Here is a 23,286-nt window from a genome sequence, read left to right as displayed (position 1 = left end):
AGTATCTCGACTCTATGTTTCCTCCCTCCTTCAATTCTTCAACTTACTCGTAGTAAACATCATTCACGATAGACGAGTCTGAAGAGGACGACAAACATCCGTCTGCGGATAAATCAACGCCGGAAGAGATGTTCCACGTCAAATCGCCTATCATGGGAGCGCGTTACCCACCTTCTTCCCCATTAAATCCTTACCCATCTTCATCATCTCCTCTCACTTCTCCCACTCCACCACCTGGTCCATCAGTATATCGTCCATTTTCTACTCTCGCTCAACCTTTCAGTCCGAGTTTACAACTTCAACGTCGCTCTCCGACTTCACAAACCCCCACTCGGTTCGCTCGACCAAGCCAAGCAGGTAAACAACGGTCGTCACCCGGCATTACATTCACTGCGGAAGGGACGACTCCGACCGAGAGCGCTATGTGGAGACAAGCATTCACCCGAAGGATGGAAGAAAGAGTACGGCGTAAGAAAGCCAGAGAAGAGGATCTGGCGCGGAGGCGGAATATGAAATTACCACAGGAAGAGGATGTTTTTGACGAGGAGGCGGAGCGTCAAGCTCAGAATGATGAAGAAGAGGTATGCTCTTTGTTCATTTGTTAATCAGTACCTGACAGACAGATTTTTAGGAGACTGATGGTTCTACAGCGACGTAGGGAAGAACGAGCTCAACTGGCAGCAGAAGAATGGGAAGGGGGAGGGTCAGATCCTGTGGCCCCCGAGTTCTGGGACGAAATACAGATACAACATACTCCCAGACCGATAATACCATTACGCCCCGCAGACATCACCATGGGCCACGAGCCACAGACTCCTCCTGTGGCGCGACCGTGGAGACCTGTCCCTTTACAAAGCGTGCAGGGTGGTCACAGCGTGACGGAGGAAATCGAGGAAGAGCGTTGGGCTAGGGAGGCCGCGGAAGCTGAGGAGGCTGAGTTTGAGGCCGAAGAGGCGGAGTTGGCGAGACTGATCGAAGAGGAATATTATAGACAACTTCAAGCTCAGGGGAGACGGAGTGAAGCGGAGGACGACGCGATGGATTTGAGTTAATTGGCGGTGGTGATATGGGTGGATTGGAAAGGGCGGGGGTAGATATATGTGCTTCCACATGCGTGCTTGTCTTCGTGCCCCTAGATCGTCTGGCACATGGACACGATGCATCATAATGCTCATTTGCTTAAACACAGATGTTCTTCGTCAACACGTTTAGTAGACCTGCTCGTAAGCCGACGTCAACATTGGGAGTATCAAACTGACTTTCTTCTTCTCGTCGACAGATATTCCACCCGGACCCATGTTGACCAGTAGCAGTAAGCCACCGACGATAGCTGCCTGTCAGATCTGCCGTATTTCAATGTTAGTAGACCTACATAAAGTCTGGAAACTGAACAGTCAGCACAAGCGAATGAGGATTGACTGAACTCACAAGTCATATTTCAAGAAGTCTCTCTGAGGGTGCGCTCTGTGCACACTCCACCTAGAGAATAAGCTCAGTACTATCTGCTCAGGTGAGGAGGCTTACCAGTTGTTTATGAAAACATTGAAGATGCTCAAGAGCGCTACCAGGAACATAGCACTCCATTTGGCTTTGAACCCGACTACCACCATGATACACGCTCCGAATCCGACGATCGAGACCAGCACACGGGAGATGGACCAGTTGCCTTGGAAAATGAAACCAACGAAGAGGAAGATGAGAAGGGTACGACCCGCGAGTTGGAAGCTGGGAAGATCAGCTTGGCTCGTCATCTCCAATTCAAGTTGTGACATCAGGTGACCGCACTCACTACATCCTTCTGTCTGTCTCACTTATCGTCGGAAGACCAGCAAAGAGTTTCTTGTTCTTCTGCAACGAGTCGGAGAAGACCATCAAAAGGCCCCCGATTACACTCAGATTACGGGCGAAGAATGACAAGTCGAAGATGAGTCCGTATCCCACACCTACATCATCAGCTGAGACAAGAACGGTCTTGGAACATACCTTGCGCTACGATCACACCGAAGAGGGCAATCACGGCAAATTCCACGTATCTCCGGGTGATCACTCCCACAGATCCAGCTGACATGGCCTTAAATACTTAGCCAGCCAAAAGTAAGCCATTAGATCTTTACTCACGAGCACATTACAAAAGAGGAACAAATGAGAAATTCCCCATGGCATATGTCGGTGTCTTTGCATTAAACTCGTATCAACGTCTCAAGTCGGACCAGCTCACTTATGAAGGTACCACAGCTGATCACTCCATTGCATAACGATCCTCAAAGCGTCTAGGATCAGCGAGCTGGTGAACATTGAGCATCAAACCCACCTTCGAAGAATGTGACGACGATCAAGAAGCGCGAGATGGCGGGAACGTAGGGTCTGATGGGCTGTATGTTAGCTGACGTTGGGTATATTTTGCTACACACCGAGTCCTAAAAGACACAGATACATACTTGGGTGTAAGTCTCTATGATGTCTTCCATCTTCGAGCTCATGCGTTGAACACGAGCAAGTGTCTCGTTGTCGCTCGTTTGGGTAGGGAGGCGGGATCCAATGGGATCAGGCTGATAGCCTTGCATCATGGGAGCGCGAGGAGCATTAGGATTCAGATGTATACGTTGAGCCATGTTGGACGGGTGAGTCTCAGGGAGGAGAGACAAGCCACGGGATGAGAACGAATGGGAATCGAACAGAGGAAGGGGAGAGAGGTATGACGATGGAATCGAAAGCAATTCATCGCGCTGGAAGTTGTCTTGTGGCGCTTCTTGAATGTGGCATTATGACGACAGTGATCTGATCTATTTACTAGACATGGTCACAGCCCTACATGCCTACGCTTGCACATACGGTACTCATACTTCCACTGAGGATAGCTCACCATACTCCTTACAGCTGGTAGCATGATAGAGATGAGAAGGACCTGTCGAGAATACATGGACTATACCCAAATGCTCCATCAAATTCGTCCTCCTACCGATTCCCCCTGCCGTCCACGATGCGGTATGCGCGGCAAGCATGATAGCGCTCCTGAGCAAACTCGGAGCCCAGGTTGAGTATCACCCAAAGGCCCTGACCTAGCAGCTCTTCCACATCCTACCCCTGAGACTTTGTCAGATTTCCGAGCAAGCTTCTGATATCTACTCGTAGCGTCGAGACAGTGAGTCGATCAGGTAATGGGGCTCCGCACTCACCTGGAACGACGGTATCAAAATTTCAGGGTCTCCCTACTCCCGTGGGGATTTCTCGGTGGGGGTGCTGTCGGACGACATTCCACCTCTCAAAGATCTTTCGAATATCTCTCCTTCTCACCGTAACATTTGCTTTCTTTTACGACCGCTGGTCTGCTATCTCTGAATAAAAGTCACCTTACGACCCTCCGTACCCTATCTCTAAGTTGTGAGTATCCTCTTGACGACTGCATGGACCTGAGCTAACTATCGTCCTTCCTCCCTCCTCCCATTTACTTCCATACCATTCTCCGTCATTTCCGCACAAATTCTCTACACAGCAGGCTCTCCTCCTTAACGATCCTCTTTCTCCGCTACAGCCATGTCTACTAAGGGTAAGCTCACATTCCATCTGCTCGACACCCAACACTCGACTTTCACTTGATTCATGGGGGAAGGCTGCGCTCGGGCCCTGAGTCTTGCACCTTGCGCCCACTCTTTCCCCAAAGTGATGTGAGAATTCGGCTTACACTCACAGCCATCCGCGAGTACGACGCTAAGCAGCTCATAAACTACTGGCTACCGCGCTCTCCCACTCCCATCCCTTGTAAAACTGAGTCCACTGTTGCTCCCGTCCGAGTCGCACAGGTTGAATGGTGAGTGTTTCAAAAATCTGCTGATGGAACGCTTGCTGATTCCCTAAGGAGCTCAGAGATCCATGCTGTCAATCCCTCCATCAAGCCAGGGGCTGGTCTACCTGACTGGGTGTTCACCTCCAAGCTTGTCGGCAAGCCGGACCAGCTCATCAAGCGTCGTGGCAAGGCCGGTCTTTTGTGCCTGAATAAAACTTGGGAACCTACCGCTGCTTGGATCGAGGAGCGCGCAGGCAAGCCTGTTACCGTCGAGAAAACCACTGGGACTCTCAACACCTTCATTATCGAGCCCTTCTGCCCTCATCCTGCCGAGACGGAATATTATGTGTGTATAAATTCCGCTCGCGAAGGCGATTGGATTTTGTTCACTCAGTGAGTCTCAATCGGTGCCAACGCTGGTGGCTAATTATTCAGTGAAGGTGGTGTTGAGGTTGGAGATGTAGACGCCAAAGCCCTGAAACTCCTTATTGCCGTTGGCGCCGAGGTAAGACTGGCCGACTTCCCCCAGAGCACATATTAACGTCTGCAGTTCCCCACTCGAGAGGTCTTGATCAAAACCTTGCTCACGAATGTTCCTGAGGCCAAAAAGGATGTCCTCTGCGACTTCCTGATCAGACTCTACGCTGTCTACGTCGACTTACATTGTACGTACATCCACGAACTTCTCCGCAACGCTTACACTCTAGTCGCGTATCTCGAAATAAACCCTCTCGTTTGCCTCGACGCTGTTGGCGGCAAGCCGGCGGAAATTTACTATCTCGACATGGCTGCCAAGCTTGACCAGACGGCTGATTTCCTTTGTGGACCCAAGTGGGCCATTGCTCGAGACACTTCGAGCCCCTCTGCCGCTAGCAGTACCATCACCGCTGACCGTGGTCCCCCCATGGTCTGGCCCGCTCCATTCGGACGTGATCTCACCAAAGAGGAGGCCTACATCCAAAAATTAGACGCTTCCACTGGTGCATCTCTCAAACTCACCGTTCTCAACCAAAATGGTCGTGTCTGGACCATGGTTGCGGGAGGTGGAGCTTCCGTCGTCTACTCGGATGCCATTGCTGCCGCCGGCTTCGCCCATGAACTTGCCAACTACGGCGAGTATTCCGGTGCACCGACCGAGGGTCAGACTTACGAGTATGCCAAGACCATCAGTAAGCTTTTCAGATGTGAAGAGCCTCCTTATACTGATGTTTCCAGTCGACTTGATGACTCGGGGAGAGCCTCATCCAGAGGGGAAAGTCCTTATCATTGGAGGTGGTAAGTAGAGTGTACTTCTCAGGGGACTTGCGAGCTGACTAGTAGGTGCTGCAAACTTCTCAGACGTTGCTGCTACATTCAAGGGTATTATTCGCGCCTTGAAACAATTCAAGGATGGTCTCATACGCCACAATGTCAAGATATGGGTCCGTCGTGCCGGGCCAAACTACCAAGAAGGTCTCAAGGCTATGCGTCTCTGCGGCGAGTCAATCGGGGTGTTTATGAAGGTGTACGGTCCAGAGTCGCCCATCACCGCCATCGTGCCAATGGCGCTTGGCATTGAGCGACCCGCTTCAGCTATCACCCGCGACGTCACACCCATCGGCTCAACCAACGGTTCACCAAATGGTACCCCCAACGGTGCATCTCACGGTGCAAACGGCCATGACATCCCCGACCCCATTGGGACGATCAAGGCCAATGGCGAGCGCGAACAGCCCAACGACCATATCGTCCATTTCGGTCCCCAATCACACGGTGCCCGACCTTGGTACCGACCATTTGACGCAAACACGCGGTCGTTTGTCTATGGTCTTCAGCCCCGAGCTATACAAGGCATGCTTGACTTCGACTTCTCTTGCGGTCGTAAATCCCCTTCTGTCGCCGCTATGATCTACCCATTCGGAGGCGCACACATTCAGAAGTTCTACTGGGGTACCAACGAAACTCTTCTACCCGTGTACACCTCCGTTGCGGACGCAATCAAAAAACATTCAGACGTCGACGTTGTGGTCAACTTTGCCTCGTCTCGATCTGTCTACTCGTCCACGCTTGAGATCTTGACTTTCCCTCAGATCAAAGCCATTGGTATCATCGCCGAAGGTGTACCAGAACGACATGCCCGTGAGCTCCTCCACCTCGCTGTGAAGAAAGGTGTTATCATCATTGGTCCAGCGACCGTTGGCGGAATCAAACCTGGTTGCTTCCGTATCGGTAACACCGGTGGTATGATGGACAACTTGATCGCCTGCAAACTATATCGTCCTGGATCAGTCGGCTACGTGTCCAAATCTGGTGGTATGTCGAACGAGCTCAACAACATCCTGTCCTACACGACAAACGGAGTGTACGAAGGTGTCGCCATTGGCGGTGACAGATACCCTGGTACTTCTTTCATTGATCATCTTGCTCGGTATGAAGCGGATCCTAACTGCAAGATGCTCTTGCTTCTCGGTGAGGTTGGAGGTACGGAGGAGTACAGGGTCATCGAGGCAGTGAAGAAAGGGTTGATCACCAAGCCCGTCATTGCTTGGGCTATCGGAACTTGCGCCAAAATGTTTACCTCCGAAGTACAATTTGGACACGCCGGATCGATGGCCAATTCGGACATGGAAACGGCTGAAGCCAAGAACCGAGCCATGAAGGCTGCCGGCTTCATCGTCCCTGACACCTTCGAGGATTTGCCTGCCACTCTCGAAGCGACTTACAAGAAGCTTGTCGCTACCGGTGTCATTGTGCCAAAATCAGAGATCGAGCCTCCTGCTATTCCCATGGACTACCAATGGGCTTCCAAGTTGGGTCTCATCCGTAAACCTGCCGCTTTCATCTCGACCATCTCCGACGAGCGTGGTCAGGAGCTCATGTACGCCGGTATGCGTATTTCGGACGTTTTCAAGGAAGACATCGGTATCGGCGGTGTTATTTCTCTCCTTTGGTTCAAGCGACGTCTACCTCCTTACGCCACCAAGTTCATCGAGATGATCCTTCAGCTCACAGCTGATCACGGTCCCGCTGTTTCCGGAGCCATGAACGCCATCATCACCGCCCGTGCCGGAAAGGATTTGATCTCCTGTCTTGTTGCTGGTCTCCTCACCATCGGTGACCGTTTTGGAGGTGCTTTAGATGGAGCTGCCAAAGAGTTCACCCGAGGTCTCAGTTCGGGTCAAACCCCTCGCGAGTTTGTTGACTCTATGCGTAAAGCGAACAAGCTCATCCCTGGTATCGGTCACAAGATCAAGAGCAAGACAAACCCTGATTTGCGAGTCACTCTCGTGGTCGACTACGTCAAGAAACACTTCCCTCAGCACAAGACTCTCGACTACGCTCTGGCTGTTGAAGACGTGACGACACAAAAGTCAAACACCCTCATCCTCAACGTGGACGGCGCCATTGCTGTCTCGTTCTGCGACTTGCTCTACGGCTCTGGAGCTTTCACCGAGGAGGAGGCTGCCGAGTATTTGGATCTGGGTGTGCTCAATGGTTTGTTCGTCTTGGGACGTTCGATCGGTCTCTCTGCACACGTCATTGATCAACGACGCCTGCGTCTGGGATTGTACCGCCGTGAGTGATTCTTCCACTTGATGTCTGCCGCTTTTCTGATATGCGACTTTCTGACAAAGACCTCGTTGCTAACTATGTACAGACCCGGCGGACGACATCTTCATCCAGGTAAGTCAGAACCCCCCACCATTTCCCAGACCGGAGCTGACTGGAGCAGATGCAAGAAGAACGCGTCATGTTCAGCCCTGGTCACTAGATAATCAGACTGGCAGGTTGTTCGCAGGGAGAGCGCAGAGATGTTCAAAGTTGGATGGTGATGAAGAGAGAGATCTGTGCATAGAAATAATGGTGGTAGAGAGCTCGTGGGGATCAAGGTCAACTTCACGTATAGAATTTAGTCGGATGAACATTTGCGATATGACCATGATATGATCATCAGTGCTGTTGAATAGGGCGAGAGCAACGCCACTCTTGCAACAACGCCACATATCACAGTTCACTCGCAACCCGTCTTGACTCTTCTCTTCGCCATTCCACCTAACTCAGTTGCGTCTCTCTACTTACCTAACGTCATGTCTGAAGAACGAGCAGCCGAGGGCGAGCATCCCGCGCATGAAGAAGAAAAGCCGAGAGAGGAGGGGGAAGAGGCTCATCTGCAACCTGGAGTCTCCACGTCTGACATCAAGACGCCCCCGCCTGAGCTCGGCCAAGATCTTGCTGTCAAGGAGGAAGGTAACTCAAACACTGGACTTCAATTAGAACACGCTGTCCAACCTTCTCATCCCAATATCGAACTCGTGAGTCACCAACTACATCGTATAAACCACACTAAAACTTCCAGTCCCCATCCAAATCAATATTACACGAACCGATCCATCTCAACCCTCATTCTCATGCAGCTGATGAACTTCATGCGCCCGACTCTCCCACCACATCCCTCATCAGTTCTTTGCGTATGCAACTTGCTCTTTTGGCGGAACAATCTCAACAGCTCAATAACAAATTAGTAGCTTCTATTTCCCGTCATGCGGATTTGGAAGATCAACATTTCAATCTACAACATGAACATGATGATTTGAGACGTAAAGCGGAAGAATTACAGAAGAGTAAATCTCAATGGGAGGAAAGTATGAATACTGGTTTGTTGGTTGAGAGAACTCAGATAACTGCTGAGATGCAAAGATTAGCGGCTGGTTTAGTAGAGGAAGAAAGAAGACGTGGGAGTGCTGAGGAGAGAAGACAAAAGGTTGAGAGTGAGGTGGATGATTTGGCTGCTAGTTTGTTTGATCAGGTGAGTTCTACGGTCCTCCCTTCAATATACTCAACATTCTCCATAGAGAAATTGGGGATCTTTACATGTGATGAGTAGCGTCAATGGAGAGAACATAGTGAGAGGGGAGGGAGTTTCCGGATGATTAGAAGATGAGTAAAGATGTTGAGACGAGAAAATTGCTCCGGGAATAATATAGAGGTGCTAAACAACAGGCTAACACAATGGTTGCTACCGAAAGACTTGGTCGGATGCAAGCTGAAGATCGACTAAAGACTGCTGAAGAAAATCTAGCAGCTGCAGAAGCCGCAGTGAGGGATATGCAATTACATCTTCAATCACTTCCAACTTCCGCTCAATCCCCTCATGACGCTCGAGCTCCAAGAATCCCCAGAAGATATCTTTCGTCACATGTACCATATTCTGAATTCATCACTTTTCTCACACATCTTCGTACTTTACGACATATCAACGAAAAAGCCATCACTACTTTCCCACCTCCTCTGCTTATCAACTTACTGAATCAACCTTTCATCGCTAGGATAATTGCGGAAGATCAAGATCCTTCTCTCCGACTTGATACCGCTCCGGATTTGAATTACTTCTCTCGACGTGCAGTCAGCAATGCTATAATAGCTGGAGAGTTGGTTATCGAACCTGTCTCAGCTATGACAGTCATTTCAGCTACTACGGCAGGTATATACGATATAAGTTGTTCTCTTTGTGGTAAACCGGTATTTCATCCATCACATCAAGATTCTTCTCCTGCAGTTGGAGCAGGAGGACAATTTGGACCTCCACCTCTTCATCCATCCACTCGATCGACTTCCACAGGAGGACGTTTCAGTCTCAAACCATTTTTCGCTTCACCTTCTCCAAACCCTCAACATTCTCCCAATACATCCCCTGCTCCTTCTCCAAGACCGACTCAGAGTTTGCCATCGGTATACATCTTCCGTATTGCTCGTCAAGCGCCAGGCGTCGATAAGGAGAAGGAAACGCAAAATCGATCTTATCCACTGTGTCGATCGGGATGGTGTTTGGAACGTCTTCGTGCTATTTGTGAACTATGGCATTTCGTGAGGACAAATATAGTGCAAGTCGTATGGGTAGGAGACGATGGTCATGTCATTGTATCGTCAGCAGGTCTAGGACCGACTATCATCACTGGGGATGGACAGAGTAGTAGAGTAGTCAGTGATTCTTCGACGGTAGCCCAAAATGAGAAGGAAGAACCGAAGAAAAAGTCGAGCTGGGCTTTGGGATTCAAATTGACGGAAAAATCTAGCAGTTGGAGGGGCGCGTTCAAAAGTACTCCGCCCCAAAGTCCTGGTCTGCCAAAAGATGGGGAAGGGGAGAAGGAAAAGCAATTAGGTGAACCTGTGTCGGATAAAGATGAGGAGGACAAGGGTGGTTTGGCAGCTCCTATAGAACTCAGGACGGAATCGCCTGCACCTGAAGATACGGTTGACAAGGAGAAAGACCTTCCAAGTATTCAAGAACCGGCGGAAGTAACTGGCGAGGAGATGGAAAAGCTCGAGAAGGTGGAGGTTGAAAAGTCACCAGCTGTCAGCGCTACGGCGGCTTCGGAGATTGAGACGGATGACGGAGCATCTTTCTCTACTCCTAAAGGTGGCAGTGTGGATATCCATGAACAAGATCTCAATCAGGAAGCTTCTGTGGCTGTTCAAGAGACTGTCTCACACTCGTCTTCAACGCCCATCAAAGAAAAAAACCCATCAATCGCGTCTGACAATGATTATTCTGACGAACCCCCGACTATGGACGAACCGACTAAAGAAGAGGGTGAAGTAGAAGGAATGTCAGAAGACAAGCCGAATGTGATTTCTCTAGATGAACCCATCAATGGGACGACAGAAATGAAAGAGAAGAGTACGATAGACAATGATGCCAAGAAAACGGAAAAGATCGTCCCACTGATCAGAGAGCTGCCTCCATTACCGCCAAGACACCCTAAGACACCGACGATGCAGATTGAAGTGATGGCTGGGGAGAGGGAGAGATCGTACATTGGCGAGAGGGATGACGGATGGGACGCCAAGATGTGGACGAATGTGGTGAGGTTGAAAGAGAGCATTTGGCGTACTCGAGTAGGAGTGATAGATGGTTGAGTATCTTAAGTCCGTTGTCGACTCGCTGTTGGTGTAGTTGCTTGAGTCGTTGGTGCTATCAATCACATGCATGTGTGTATAAAGATAGATTTGAGTTTTGTTTCAGAGCTCAAAACTGACAGCGGAAGATAAACACGTTGGATTAAATGGGAGGATTGAATATGAATGACGCCTTTTGACATGCTGTGCCGTTTCACCCCCTATCCCCTTTGCCTGAACCCGACTGCAGCTTGCATGCCGCCAATATTCCCTGTTTCCCTTAACTTGCAACCTTGAAGACAAAAATCTACATAGGGTGAAACCTCCACAGCTATTTGCTTGATTTTACAAGGTACATACTAGGTACTCGTACTCCGTACTCGATTTATCGATCTACATGTCTGAAGACTTTCCGTCTCGCCGATCTAGGCTTATATCTCTCGCTTCCAAAGTGCCAAGAGTCATAGGAAGAAACAATCAACATTCTCGTTCACCTTCCGATTCAGAATCACGAGGATCAATGTTACAACCTTTATCCGCAGCTAGAGCTCCTTCACCTTTAGATTCACCACGTAATTATCATCATAGTACTTCAACTTCATTTCAATATCGTTCACCAAGTCCATCATTCTCTGATAACATGTCTTCTGCACCACAACAAGAAGTATCTTATCATGATGATTTAACACCACCTACAATACCATTCGTACGTGATTCAATCATGGGTAGTAGATCTAGGTCTGGATCTAGAAGATCTTCTTTTTCTTCTGATCAAGAAATCAAAAGACCTGCAAGTTTAAGTGTTAATTACGTTCCTGCAAAATTCACAAAGAAACATGAACCTGGAGAAGCTTTTCATCGTAGGGCAAAAGTTGGTGGTGGTAGAGATGCTTTTGGTCCTAATGCTCAAAGAATGGGAATGTTAGGAACTGTTGATGATGATGAAGGAGTTGTTTTTCAATTAGGGAAGAATGGTTTGAAAAAGAAGAAACCGAAATTGAGATGGAATAGGTTTAAATGGATTTTATTCGCTGCTAATGGAGTTGTGAGTTTTTTTTGGGTCATGTAATCTTCCTTCCTTCCTTTGTCGATTTGTCTATTCCGCAGTCATCAATAATTTTCCACTGATAAGTGTCATCATTGTGTACCCACCAAGGGGTGAAACATTGACAATGAGAGAGAGAGGGAATGTTGACAGGTAGTTGTTTATTTCTGGAATGGCAACTCTCGTATCAGCTATTCTCGTATGGTTAAACGTGTTTTATCAATCAGATGTTATCAGAGTGGGTAATCGTACAGAGCTCATATGTGAGTCTTTCATCTTCTAGTACAAATCGATTCATATCTTTATTCCTTTCCCTCATCGACGCGTTGTAGCCATCAATGATCCCGTCTCTGTCAAAGTTCCAACATAAGGGAGTTGTGAGGGATCAAGATTGACAACTTCAGTATCTACCGTCGCAGCAGCTCTCATAGTCCTCACTTCTTTGATAGGATACGCCGGTATCTTACTCAACAACCGAGCTTTCTTAGCAGTCTTCACCCTCCTCCTATGGGTCTGTCTGGCACTCATCGCCGCACCGGGTTATCTCACTTATAAACAACGAACATTCAACTTGGAGGGGAAAATCAACCTTCAATGGAGTCGAAATCTCGGTACTATTGGACGTCTTCGTATACAAGATGCTGTGAGTTTTTAGACTCTTCTTCTGATTCAATCAACTTGCTCCTCTATCCCACCCTTCACGAATCACTTATCCTATTTTTTTTTCTTCTCGCTCTCCTTTTGCATGTCAATAGTCATAACCTAGCCTCTCTTGTTTCGAATCGGTAGAGGGGAAGGGGTTGGTATTTGGCGACTGCGCTTACTCCTCAGCTCCGATGCTGCGGATATTACTCACCTTATGTCGAAGCCACCCAATCACCTCTTTGTTATTCACGTTCAATCTTCCCGGGATGTAAATCACGTTATCTTCGTTTGGAAAGACGAGTACTTGAAATTTGGTACACTGTTTCATTCTGCATGGTACCTAGTCAAATCTTTATCATCGTCGCTAGTCTTTTATGTAGTAATCATATAACTTATCGGTTCGGTAAAGGTTTAACACCTAAACGATATCGATTGGATTTGGGTAGTATGGCTGTGATCATGGATGAATATGCTAGGTGAGTGTCCGAGTATCTATTTTCACTTTCCTTCCCTCGTTGTCACCTCTCTCACACAAACTGTTTAGTACAACTTTGTCATATCTTCGTTACTCTTGAACATTCTTCATGTCTCCTTCCTTGTTATTGAATGCGGAATAGGGTTGGGACATGATAGAAAATCAAGTAGAGATGTTGTTCACGCTCTGATCTGGGATTTTCTTGTGCTACTAGTCATGCTTGTGGTGTTGAAGGGATGTTGATAGGTTGATGAAATGCGGAGATGATAATAAAACAAGTTTGACCAAAAGCTGATTATTCATAGTCAAATAGCAGCACAATATGGTCCTCGATTAGCACAAGAAACAATGAATCGTTCTTCCATCGCACTCCCACTTTCAGATCAACCAAATAACCTCTTAGCACCTCCTCGACCAGATTCATACGCCTCCGCAACTGCCACAGAAAGAACAATGACCAGAGTTCATTCTCGTCTCGCTTCATCTGGTACTCTAGCCCCACCGAGCGGTGCCGCATTATACGATCCTCATCGTGATAGTCTCGATGCGACTTCTTTGAGAGGGAGATATGCTGATGTGGATGATGTTTTCGCTGCGAGAGATGGTGTGTGGAGCGATGATGGTAATAATGGGAGTAACGAACAACATGGTAATGAACATGGTTGGGCAAAGTGATGATTTACTTGTACAAGTACAAGTATGACAAATATCAGATGATTTTGTGTATTGAAAAGAATGACAAGATATGGAGAGAGCAAGGTGTGAAAATTTTTCAGACCGAGTGTGCGTGTGATATATATTGATATATACGAATGATACTCTTAAAAACCATAAACGATCTCTCTCTTTGATGCACCAAATTACTTTTATCATATTCATAAAACTTCACTTGACCTGAGTAAAACAAGCATGTGACATTCATCGTTCTCGTTTGTACTTGTCTTACTAAACGTTATACCAAGTCAAATTGATGGTTGTAGTGACTGATTACTCATGGTCTCCATCTTTCCCTTTGATAAGACGCAGGTCTGTGAAAATCATCTTCCCTTCCAACATCCCTATCACGTCTTTCCCTTTCCCTAAATGTCATATCCCTTTCTCTATCCACAGACATCCCCGGCCTTTCCCTTGGTCTGTCCACAGGTCCTCTCGATCCACGATCCCCATTCCTGTCCATACTTGTATTATCCCGAGAAGGTAAATCTACCGACATTCTCTCAGCATGAATGGACGGTCTGTCGCCAACCCTCTCCATTTCTCTTTCCCTCGACAAAAAACCCCTAGGACGATCAGAATCGAGAGACATACGAATGACAGGTGGCACTGTTTCTCTATCGCGAATATTAGTATCGACAGGACGTTCGACTCCGACAGACATGCGTTCGGCATGAATGGTAGGACGTTCGTACGAAGTTCTTCGGTCCAATTCAATTTTTCTCTCCGGTTCACGATCCATCGACATCCTTTCAGCGTGAATGGTTACTCTACCACGATCGCGATCTAGTTCACGGTCCCTTTCAGACATCTTCCAGTTAGCCCATTTCCCATGTCCGACCGATACACTGAGCATGAGGGGAATAGCAAACTTACCGGATAACCTCCCATGGGCTCAGCGACACGATCAATAAGACGACGGTCGTCCGTCAGATCACGGGGGCGAATCCTTTCTGCCAAACTGGGAGGCGCAGCCATCGGTCTAGCCACGAAATCGTCAGGTCTTCTCACAGGAGGTGGAGAACGACGGATAGGTGGAGGAGTCATTCGGCGGGGACGAGGTTGGTCATGCCTCGTATATGTCGGAGGTCCGAAGAGTTCTTCACGAGTACGTTTGACAGGTGATGGAGGGTGGGCAGGACGGTAACTGTCGTAACCCGCCGAGTGGACAGTACGGGTATTCGCAGTCGGTTGCAAGTCCTGGCTGTCAGTCGCCGACAATTCCAGGCCTTCACCATAGCCAAAGAAAAAAAGTGAGATAAAATTTGATCGAACAGGAGTTTCATAGCTGGTGACTGGGGTTCAGACAAAAGACCCACCCTAGGGGGAGGACGTTCACGGTCCCTAAAATCCTTATCACGATCACTGAATCTCTCGCCCCCCCGATCCTGCGAGAACCTAGGCGGATACGTAGACCTTTCAGACTCTCTACCATTTTGGGCTACTTGTGCAGCTCGTTTCGGCTCCGTTTGAGCCCTTTTGGCAGCTTCTTCTCTTTCCAACCGCTCTTGTTCCTCTTTGATCCTCTTCAACGTTTCTTCAGCTTTACGTGCCTCTTCCCGCAATTTCTCACGGGTAGACAGAGCGTCTTCTTGTGTCGTTGTGATGGGACCCTTAGAGATCCTCTGTGCCAACGGAAGTGGATTACGAGGTGCATCCTCCTTCGATTCTTTCGCTTCGTTCGTTTGTGTGACAGGCGGAGCCGGAGGGCGAGAGTCTATGTAAGGCGCACGATGAGGCGCCGGAGTGATTTGCGGACCCCAGCGACTAATGCTTTTTGGAGCGTTGTTGTACCCAGTGGAAAACTTCGGGTTGGTAGCCGAAGGTGGAAGGTTTGGTGGAGAGGCGGGTCGAGAAACCCTACGGTACGTTGACTGAGTCTGAGCTGTGATCATGTTTGCCATCGAAGCGCCTACCTCCTGAACCGGCGGAGGCCGATAAGGCCTATAGATCGGCTCATTCGATCTTGGAGGCGGCGAGTTAGGCCTCGGACGAGAAGCATAATTCGGGTAATTTGGATTACGTGGACCGTCTGTAGTAGACAAGGAAAAAAGCGGAGGTAAGCAGACATTCGAAACTCCACAAAGAGCGTCACGAGCACTTTTCTGTTCAACACGGATGTATCGACAGAGACATGGCGACCAGTTGACACACAACACGAACAATGATACTTGAACCAAGTGACCGATGTAGGTCAAACTTGCGCGCAAGTTGAAGCGTACAGCCGACAAAGTGTCAAGACGCCATCAAACTTGTCCACGAGAGAGTCGAAGGGAAGCGAATAGGGCACGTACATCTCATTTCATTAAACCTTTGTTTCTCGGTAAATCTTGCCGAAAGGGGAGGCGAGTCAACTCTTCCATTCCTATCGTTTCTGATCATGTCATTGCCTTCATCTCTGTTCCCTCTCGGTCTCTTGACACTATCCCTTCCTGGTGACCTACTTCTAGCACGTCGACGCTCATCTGGTCTCCAGTTAGAAGGTCCCGTAGGTGGAGGAGGACGCATCGCCTGTTCACCATTCTGACCTTGAGCAGACTGGACGACCTTACGGTTCGCATAAGCAGAAGCAACCTCGTCAACATTAGCTGGAGTCACTGGACTTGATTCGGTCTTCTCAACAGTGGTTACTTGATTTTGTTCTTTCACCTGCGTATCGTTTGGAGGTGGAGCAGGTGGAGAAGGTGGACGATCTTCTGTCAAAGTATCAGCCGTCGGTTTGACCCAAACGGTAGTCTTGGTAGTCTTGTGATAATAAAATGGGATCTTGTGGGTGTTGGACATGACTTTTGTCCAACCTTCAGGTAAATCGTCATCTTCTATCTTATCCTGACCTTTATCAGATATAGGAGCTGCGGGATTGTTTGTAATGTTCGGACTATTTGACGTGTTCTGGTTATTGTGATAATTTTGGTTATTCGAAGAGACCTGTCGACGACGTCAGGTCATGGATTTTGGGAATTTAAGGGTGTGGCAAACTCGCCTGTGATTTGAACCCTCTGTCATCTCCTCGGTTCCCGTTCGCCCCGTTTCTCGGAGTGTAACGTCCTGTCGGCGCGATATGAGTCTTGTCGTTTGACATACGCGGACCAGTAGGAGGTTCAACTTGATTGGGGTTTCTTGCCAACGATCTTCTAGGGCCCGTGGGAGGGGCTCGAGGTGGTCCGGTTGGAGGTTTGTTTTCGGCTTTACGAGGGGACTTTTCTTTTGCTTGATCTTCTGCGGTTTCTACGATATGTCATCAGCGCTAGTTCAAAATTATCTACATCTGTGAAACAAGGTGATCATGATGGGCAAGAAAGAAACTGAGATTTCAGATGGCATGATAGACTCACCGCCCTCGACTTCACCTTCTGCTCCTGCCAAACTGAGAACATCTTCGTCTTTCGCCACCAGAGAGCCTTCTCCACCTCTCCACTCGTCGAGATCATCCCAATCTACTTCTTCGTCAGCCATGTTGCAGTGTAGTGTTGTTAACGACACAACGAGGCTGAACCTCGGATCGCGAGTGTAAGTACTAGTAATACCGACGGCGTTTTGGACAGATGTGGCATTGTGGCATATTTCACTTCAATTCTTTTGCTAATGCACTCATGCAGTTCTATACGAGTGACTACGAGTGTGTACCATAGCTAGTCGCTTGATCATGCCCTAGCATTGGCTTCAGCCGTCAACTTTGCTTGTTTGACCAGACCAGCCGGCGCATCTCCTCTAGGCATGTACACTTCAATCAATCTAAGCTTGTCAGGCACGTTGAACGCCTCGTCTTTGAGCAAAGCGTCCAACTCTACCGGCGTGCGAACTACGAGACTCTCGTACGGCGTCTTCTCGATCAGTTCATGGTATAGGTGTCATTGGATGACTCACCTTGCATTTCTTCCCCGCTAAGAAGGGTAGAAGAAGCTGGTGATCGTACAACTGAATGTTGTTGTATTCCGCAGTCCAGCCATGGATTTGACGTTCAATTTCGTACCCGTCGTTGTTCAATACGAATATGTACGGGTGCACCCCTCGGCGTAACATCGTCCCCACTTCTTGCAGCGTCTGTTCGTTAGCTATGGAAAGACATGATGTAAGAATACGAACAAGCTGAAGACTTCCATCGCCGACGAACAAGGCGACTCGACGAGGGGTTGGTTCTTCGACAGCGGCTAACGCAGCACCGAGACATGCACCAACCGACCAACCAATGGCACCCCACAAAATCTGGGCTACGAAGATTGAATGCGATGGGAGTGGTACGTTGGTGATACCAAACGCAGATGTACCTGTCTCGGTAATGATGATGTCTAGTCTTCAGTACGCATCCCATAGAAGCTGAATGACAACATACCGCGGTCTTGGAACCAGGCACCCACCCTCGGCCAGAGCCAAGCATGCTTGATTTCAGTCCCCACAGGTTCCGAGATGAGCTCATCAACGATGCCCTCCGCCTGCTTCTGCACCAATGAGTCACTTTGGACGTCCTTGGGTTTTGCTGCTGCCACGCGGGCGAAAGCCGGTACCAACAGAGGCAGGATGTGTCGAATGTCTGTTGTGGGATAAGAAGCGTACTATTTGTGTCATCCAAAGCATAAGAACAGACAAAGTGGACATACTCCGACATTGGTTGTGAAGGAATGTAGCTCGACGATGATCTACCAGTCAGTTGATCCGACGGTATCAAGGAATGTGTTACTAACTTTGGGATCGATGTTCACCGAGAACGATCCAGAGCTATAGTGTCAGAGCTGATCTGACCAAGTATGAAGAATACACACTTGAAATCACTTTTTATAGCTCCCACGTAAAGGGCGAAGTCTGCTTCTTCGACATTTTTCCTGACTGCGTCGGGGGAGTTGGCACCGGCGTAGCACCCGCCAAATAACGGGTGACGTTCATCAAGGAAACCTTTGCCCACTGCAAGGTTAGTCAGATCTATTGGAGATGGTCCTAACACTGACTAGGGGCTATATCATCAGTCAAGATTCTTTACAGAAACAGATTACGTACTGCTGAAGAATCTCAGACCGGTCGCTTCGACCAGTTTTCGTACTTCGCCTGCCATGCCGAATCTTCCGCAACAAGCGTCCACCAACACGATGGGCTTTTTGGCTTGAGCATACATCTTGGTAATTTCGTCGACGACGAAGGTTGTCACGTCGTCAGAAGGCGGAGCAGTTTTAGTGTCGATGGCCAAAGAAGAGAGTGTGTTCGCCCTGGGACGAAGGACGGGTAGGCTGGCACCTGTGCTCTCGGGAGGCGGGGCGGAATGAGGGAAGGGCTTCAAGGTAAGCATTGCCCATTACTTTCACGGGAGGCTATGAGAAACTTACCAGAGGTACCTTCAAGGCTTCCGCGGAGACTTTACGATGAATAGCATCCGTGGGGATTTCGACATAACCCGGCCTGCACTGTTCCAACACATCCCTGAGTACCTTGTCGAAGGCCTCTGTCCAAGTGGTAGGCGTGCTGGGTGGGATGTGATTGAGAAGGGCCTGCGAGGTAGACAGTGGGGCAGACATGGTGGAGAAAGTGTCAAAAGTCGAAGGAAGGTTGAGGGTGTGGTGTAACAAAGAGTTGGAAGTTTGCAATTTGGTAGAAGGTGCTCCGACGATATGAAGAACCGGGACTCGTTCGGCCAAACAACCTGCGATTCCACTTTTCGTCAGATCATGACAGTATAATAAGACTCAGAACATGACTGACCACAAAGCACTTAGTTCACCAACACCAAAAGTGGTGATGATGACTGCAAGGGTACCCTTGACTCTGGCATATCCGTCGGCAGCATAGGAAGCGTTAAGCTCGTTGGCATTGCCCACCCACTCGAGCTCGGGGTCTTTTTCGATGTAGTCGAGTCTGTCATATGAGTCATGATGAATTGATATCTCGAAAAAGCTCACAGTTCGAGGTTGTAATCACCAGGAAGTCCTTGTCATGTCAGCGCGATGTACAAGAAGAAGAGGAATGTACAAACCAAAGATGGACTTGACCCCACACTGCTTGAGACGCTCAGTAACAAAGACAGCAAATTCAATCTCAGACATGATGTTAGATGTTCTGAGGGATCTTGTGCGTTTCTGCTCTAGCGAACGAGATTGATATAGGAGAAGAAAGGTGGATGGATGTACGGGAAGGAACGTGGGGAAATAGTAAGCTAGGGATCGGCCGGACCCGGTGGCACGGACGGACGGACCTACGTCGGCCTCGCTTATCGATATCGCGTCACCAGGGCGCATGCTTTGAGGTCTATTTCCTGTACAGGCTTTCATTCATGAATCATGGAAAGTGATTGCATAGGATACATAGGGCATCTCAAAGTTCACACCAAGTCAACGATTCAACGACATATATGGTATGAGTCTCTCCTTCTCGCTTCAAGCATCTCTTCGAGGTCAAAACTTCTCACAGAAAGGTCTGTCAAGAATCAGCATCAGATCACTTTCAAAGGAGGGTTCCCCCACCTCAAATCGAGCTCCTGCGTCCACGCCGACTTTGGTTGGTTTGCGAGCATGACATATTGCTATAGTCGTCAGCTGAGATTGTCTTAGAAGATACGAGTATCGTATGTAAACCAGATTGCCCAAACGCACCTGCGCGATATCCTCTGGCTTTAGTCTCTGAAACAAATAAGCCTCTGTCCGTCTTAGATGAGATGATTTTTTGGCTCACAGTGTTCTCCTTATCCTCACCTGCCCAATCTTGAATTCGAGGCGTATCTATCAACCCATCCAATATCACATGAGAAACATGAACTCCTTGAGGTCCGAATTCCCTTGCGAGTGACTGCGAAAGGGCACGACGGGCGAACATGCCTGGTGCTTGAGCGGAAAAGTCGGCGCCGCCTCGAAGGGACATAGTAGCGCCTGTGAAGATTAGGGAACCTCCTTGTTTGAGAAGAAGGGGCATCATGATTTGAGCAAAGGAGAATGCGTAGATGCTAAGTGACCATTAGCTACACTCGCTTTCCTTTTGTGCTATCCTTCCACTAACGGCGGCCGACGGGAGTGCCCACAATGACATGATCTTCAAACTTCGGATCAGTCCTCATTCCTCGGTAAGGAGATCCATCGTGCCTCTTGCACACTGTGAGCGGCGAAAGAGTGAAACAGACAAGCAAAGAAGGGAGAAAACATGATAACTCACACTCCCCCTTCTAGCCCAGACATCAAATCTTTAGTTTCGTACTTGAGAAAAGACTGAGGATTATATCCCCCACCCATGTTATACACTCCGACATCCACAACCCCTGAAGGCCACTTTTTCTTCATAGCCTCCACTGCCACTTGCATGGAGTTGAGACTTCCATCAGAGGACAAAGCAAGGATCTGATCGTCCGGGACTGCCAGCTTAAGTTTGGGCAAGGATCCCGGGAGGGATCGGGATAAGAGGACGAGGGAGTGTGAGGGAGAGAAGGCGGATGCCACGGCGGCGCCGAGACCGGGTCCAGCGCCGAAGATGATTGCGATACGGGGGGACATGAACGTTTTTTGGATGGACCTTTTTCTTGTATTGTAGATGCCAGTAGCTGCTTATGCTCAGTGCTTACTTCTAGCGTGCTAAACTATTAGATGGCGGTACTTATCCGTCAGTACAAGTAGGTACTTGGTAGCATAGTAGCACCTCTGACCGATGACCGAAGGTGGAGGAGCCCCACAATACGTTCTTGAGATAAGTAGCAAATGTTAGAGAGCCAACCTGTGCACCTCTCTCTATCCTCTCTCTCCTCTCTCCCTTGCTCTCCTGTCTCCCTTGCACTCTCTTCATCTCATTCCCTCCTCCTCTTCTCTCCTTTCTCGTTTCGTCGCTTGCCACGTGGTGTATTCCCTCCTTTATCCCAGACCCGTCATCTGCCATTGTAATGGATCTCGCCATCACGACACTTCTAGAGACCACTTCCAAACCCAGAAATCAGCAGTAATTCTTGAAGAAACAGATCGCAGATGTCAGGCCTGACCTTTCTCACTCCATACGGCTACTCGAGTGGGACATGCGGATACTGTTCCCCTTCTGGAAGCAGATCGTCTCTTCCCACATCGAAGAAATATGGCAGTCAGTCCTCCTTCCTTCCATACTGATGAGAGGCTGACAGCAACAGTGCAGGTACCTCAAATGTCGGTGAACGTACGTCTTGCGTTAGGATTAGGGCGATAGCTGAGTTTAGTTTTATCAAGGTCTGATAGATCGAGGATGGCGACGATCAGGGGATCATGTCTATCAGTGAGCTGCCTTTCGAAGCTTGACCCTCCATATCCTTTTGACATCATAGGGAAAGGAGAGGATGATCGATCGCTGACTCTATAGCCCAGATATGGCGAGGACATGCTGTCCTCAATACACCATTCGTCTGTCTGTCCACGACTTCAAGGCGAACAAGAAACAACGTCAAGTAATCAACCGCTGGAATCGCTTTATCTCCAGTGACGAACCCTCCGGAAAGCTTGAGACGAAAGATGTGAAAGGGAAGAGCAAAGCTCAAGAAGGTCATTGGTCAGACATCATGAGGAAGTACGAAAATTTGTCAGAGTGGAATGATGTGAAACATCGGTACGAGGTGGGGTATTTTATTTGTACAGCATGATCGTTGTGACTGACTGCCAGACGGAGCTGACTCCTGCTGATGCCACTGCAGAGACATTCGCTCTGTACAAAAAGTATCAGATGATGGTACACAATGATAAAGAGGAAGAAGTCACCATGAGAGGATTCAACGGTTTTCTCTGTTCCAGCCCTCTGCTCGTAAGTAAGCGGTCCTTGACATTGTCGCGGCCGAGACTCAGGGATAGGAGAGTCCCATCACTTATAAAAATCCAAAAGATGGCTTGCCGAGAAATTACGGGTCATATCATCTCTGTGAGTCTACCAAAGTACTCGTGAGGACTTCTGGTTCGCTGATAAATCAGTACATAGAGTCGACGGTCAATTGATCGGTATATCTGTTATCGACATCCTTCCTGCTTGTGTCTCATCGGTCTATTTCATCTGGGATCCAGATTGGGCATGGGCGTCTCTAGGAAAATTATCAGCACTTCGAGAAGCTGCCTTGGCACTGGAGATGTCTCAAGCCGGAGCAGAGGGCATGGAATGGGTGTATATGGGTGTGTTGATCTCCATTCCCTCTGAAAGTGCTAACCAAGAAGGTTATTGGATTGCCAACTGTCAGAAAATGAGATACAAATCTGAATACACTCCGTCCTATCTACTCGATCCTGTGAGTCGACTTACCCGATGTGGAACTCGAGGGCTGATGTCAGGGGACAAATGAGTTTCATTTGTTGACTGACGAATTGGACAACTTCCTCGTATCTCACCCAACCGGATATCGACCATTCGGGGAACTATCTCAGAAGAAGGACTCTTCAATCTCGGGAGTCATCATTCCAAACAAAGCCCATGGGGAGAAAGAGGAAGTTGGAGATGAGGCAGTGGATGTTTATGATCAATCGGACGACTGGCCTGATCCTCCGCCTCCAGGCTTCTCAGATCCCTCATCGTTCACCAAGACTCAGATCGACAATCTTCTTGTGGACATTCGAGGAGGTAAATTACGTGGGACTAGAATTGCCAAATTTGGTGTGAGCTTCATTTATCTATTTGTGAGATGCGGGGTCATTATTGACACCCAGGACCTGAAGTGGAATAAACCTCAAGTGGTAGATGAGATGGTACGAGAGTTGGCTGCTGCGGTGGGGATCGATCATCTGGTAAATCCTGTATCTGAAACACATGATTTTGTTAATAAGGGTGTTGTACATCTTGGATAGT

At 48.6% G+C, this 23,286-nt stretch overlaps 9 protein-coding genes across 9 annotated transcripts; 5 read left to right on the top strand and 4 right to left on the bottom strand.

The window, feature by feature from the left end:
- Positions 1–152: 152 nt before the first annotated feature.
- Positions 153–1,052, top strand: TREMEDRAFT_60193 (uncharacterized protein; the record flags this gene model as incomplete). Its single annotated transcript, XM_007002681.1, has 2 exons — positions 153–581; positions 624–1,052. 2 exons carry the CDS (start codon positions 153–155, stop codon positions 1,050–1,052), a joined length of 858 nt encoding a protein of 285 aa, XP_007002743.1.
- Positions 1,053–1,208: 156 nt separating this feature from the next.
- On the bottom strand, positions 1,209–2,668 carry TREMEDRAFT_42691 (uncharacterized protein; the record flags this gene model as incomplete). Its single annotated transcript, XM_007002478.1, has 10 exons — positions 2,439–2,668; positions 2,312–2,372; positions 2,219–2,270; positions 2,119–2,173; positions 1,984–2,071; positions 1,790–1,943; positions 1,525–1,725; positions 1,429–1,479; positions 1,373–1,386; positions 1,209–1,330 (listed from the first exon to the last, which is right to left on the bottom strand). The coding sequence occupies exons 1-10, from the start codon at positions 2,610–2,612 to the stop codon at positions 1,209–1,211; spliced, it is 972 nt and encodes a 323-aa protein (XP_007002540.1). The 5' UTR covers positions 2,613–2,668.
- Positions 2,669–3,263: 595 nt separating this feature from the next.
- TREMEDRAFT_71104 (uncharacterized protein) lies at positions 3,264–7,726 on the top strand. Its single transcript, XM_007003008.1, has 11 exons — positions 3,264–3,381; positions 3,494–3,547; positions 3,691–3,808; positions 3,857–4,177; positions 4,220–4,289; positions 4,335–4,449; positions 4,492–4,953; positions 5,000–5,059; positions 5,105–7,339; positions 7,422–7,447; positions 7,497–7,726. The coding sequence occupies exons 2-11, from the start codon at positions 3,535–3,537 to the stop codon at positions 7,533–7,535; spliced, it is 3,459 nt and encodes a 1,152-aa protein (XP_007003070.1). The 5' UTR covers positions 3,264–3,381; positions 3,494–3,534; the 3' UTR covers positions 7,536–7,726.
- A 125-nt stretch (positions 7,727–7,851) lies between these two features.
- TREMEDRAFT_67650 (uncharacterized protein) lies at positions 7,852–10,681 on the top strand (the record flags this gene model as incomplete). Its single annotated transcript, XM_007002925.1, has 4 exons — positions 7,852–8,076; positions 8,121–8,570; positions 8,765–9,848; positions 9,894–10,681. The coding sequence occupies 4 exons, from the start codon at positions 7,852–7,854 to the stop codon at positions 10,679–10,681; spliced, it is 2,547 nt and encodes an 848-aa protein (XP_007002987.1).
- Positions 10,682–11,290: 609 nt separating this feature from the next.
- Positions 11,291–13,242, top strand: TREMEDRAFT_37674 (uncharacterized protein; the record flags this gene model as incomplete). The annotated part of the gene is made up of 5 exons (XM_007002420.1): positions 11,291–11,705; positions 11,863–11,968; positions 12,110–12,348; positions 12,537–12,826; positions 13,131–13,242. Coding segments are annotated over exons 1-5 (1,152 nt in total), but the record flags the coding sequence as incomplete, so codon positions are not given.
- A 2,765-nt stretch (positions 13,243–16,007) lies between these two features.
- On the bottom strand, positions 16,008–16,987 carry TREMEDRAFT_71103 (uncharacterized protein; the record flags this gene model as incomplete). Its single annotated transcript, XM_007003007.1, has 3 exons — positions 16,875–16,987; positions 16,523–16,767; positions 16,008–16,467 (listed from the first exon to the last, which is right to left on the bottom strand). Coding segments are annotated over exons 2-3 (558 nt in total), but the record flags the coding sequence as incomplete, so codon positions are not given.
- An 85-nt stretch (positions 16,988–17,072) lies between these two features.
- Positions 17,073–19,625, bottom strand: TREMEDRAFT_71102 (uncharacterized protein). Its single transcript, XM_007003006.1, has 13 exons — positions 19,499–19,625; positions 19,425–19,452; positions 19,228–19,380; positions 18,855–19,179; positions 18,532–18,802; positions 18,483–18,488; positions 18,300–18,438; positions 18,222–18,255; positions 18,138–18,176; positions 17,873–18,092; positions 17,626–17,828; positions 17,407–17,583; positions 17,073–17,363 (listed from the first exon to the last, which is right to left on the bottom strand). Exons 1-13 carry the CDS (start codon positions 19,566–19,568, stop codon positions 17,184–17,186), a joined length of 1,845 nt encoding a protein of 614 aa, XP_007003068.1. The 5' UTR covers positions 19,569–19,625; the 3' UTR covers positions 17,073–17,183.
- Positions 19,626–19,777: 152 nt separating this feature from the next.
- TREMEDRAFT_56366 (uncharacterized protein) lies at positions 19,778–21,089 on the bottom strand. The gene is made up of 5 exons (XM_007002547.1): positions 20,668–21,089; positions 20,194–20,461; positions 20,115–20,141; positions 19,986–20,044; positions 19,778–19,938 (listed from the first exon to the last, which is right to left on the bottom strand). Exons 1-5 carry the CDS (start codon positions 21,000–21,002, stop codon positions 19,917–19,919), a joined length of 711 nt encoding a protein of 236 aa, XP_007002609.1. The 5' UTR covers positions 21,003–21,089; the 3' UTR covers positions 19,778–19,916.
- A 743-nt stretch (positions 21,090–21,832) lies between these two features.
- Positions 21,833–23,285, top strand: TREMEDRAFT_67646 (uncharacterized protein; the record flags this gene model as incomplete). Its single annotated transcript, XM_007002924.1, has 7 exons — positions 21,833–22,075; positions 22,123–22,260; positions 22,308–22,374; positions 22,425–22,619; positions 22,662–22,732; positions 22,776–23,096; positions 23,148–23,285. 7 exons carry the CDS (start codon positions 21,833–21,835, stop codon positions 23,283–23,285), a joined length of 1,173 nt encoding a protein of 390 aa, XP_007002986.1.
- Position 23,286: the final 1 nt, after the last annotated feature.

The sequence above is a fragment of the Tremella mesenterica genome (assembly GCF_000271645.1).
Source record: "Tremella mesenterica DSM 1558 unplaced genomic scaffold TREMEscaffold_2, whole genome shotgun sequence".
Taxonomy (NCBI): Eukaryota; Fungi; Basidiomycota; class Tremellomycetes; order Tremellales; family Tremellaceae; genus Tremella; species Tremella mesenterica.
This window is presented reverse-complemented; position numbering and strand designations above follow the sequence as displayed.

Bases quoted from the DNA above. Each gene is read 5' to 3' on its own strand.
- TREMEDRAFT_71104 (XM_007003008.1), top strand. The intron at 4,178-4,219 runs GTGAGTCTCAAT...CTAATTATTCAG, and splicing joins GATTGGATTTTGTTCACTCA to TGAAGGTGGTGTTGAGGTTG. The intron at 7,340-7,421 runs GTGAGTGATTCT...AACTATGTACAG, and splicing joins GCGTCTGGGATTGTACCGCC to ACCCGGCGGACGACATCTTC.
- TREMEDRAFT_71102 (XM_007003006.1), bottom strand. From the start codon at position 19,568: ATGTCTGAGATTGAATTTGCTGTCTTTGTTACTGAGCGTCTCAAGCAG. The intron at 19,180-19,227 runs GTCAGTCATGTT...TCTGACGAAAAG, and splicing joins GGTGAACTAAGTGCTTTGTG to TGGAATCGCAGGTTGTTTGG. The intron at 18,177-18,221 runs GTTAGTAACACA...ACTGACTGGTAG, and splicing joins CGGTGAACATCGATCCCAAA to ATCATCGTCGAGCTACATTC.
- TREMEDRAFT_56366 (XM_007002547.1), bottom strand. From the start codon at position 21,002: ATGTCCCCCCGTATCGCAATCATCTTCGGCGCTGGACCCGGTCTCGGC. The intron at 20,142-20,193 runs GTGAGCCAAAAA...TATTTGTTTCAG, and splicing joins GTGAGGATAAGGAGAACACT to AGACTAAAGCCAGAGGATAT. The intron at 20,045-20,114 runs GTGCGTTTGGGC...TGACGACTATAG, and splicing joins AGCCAGAGGATATCGCGCAG to CAATATGTCATGCTCGCAAA.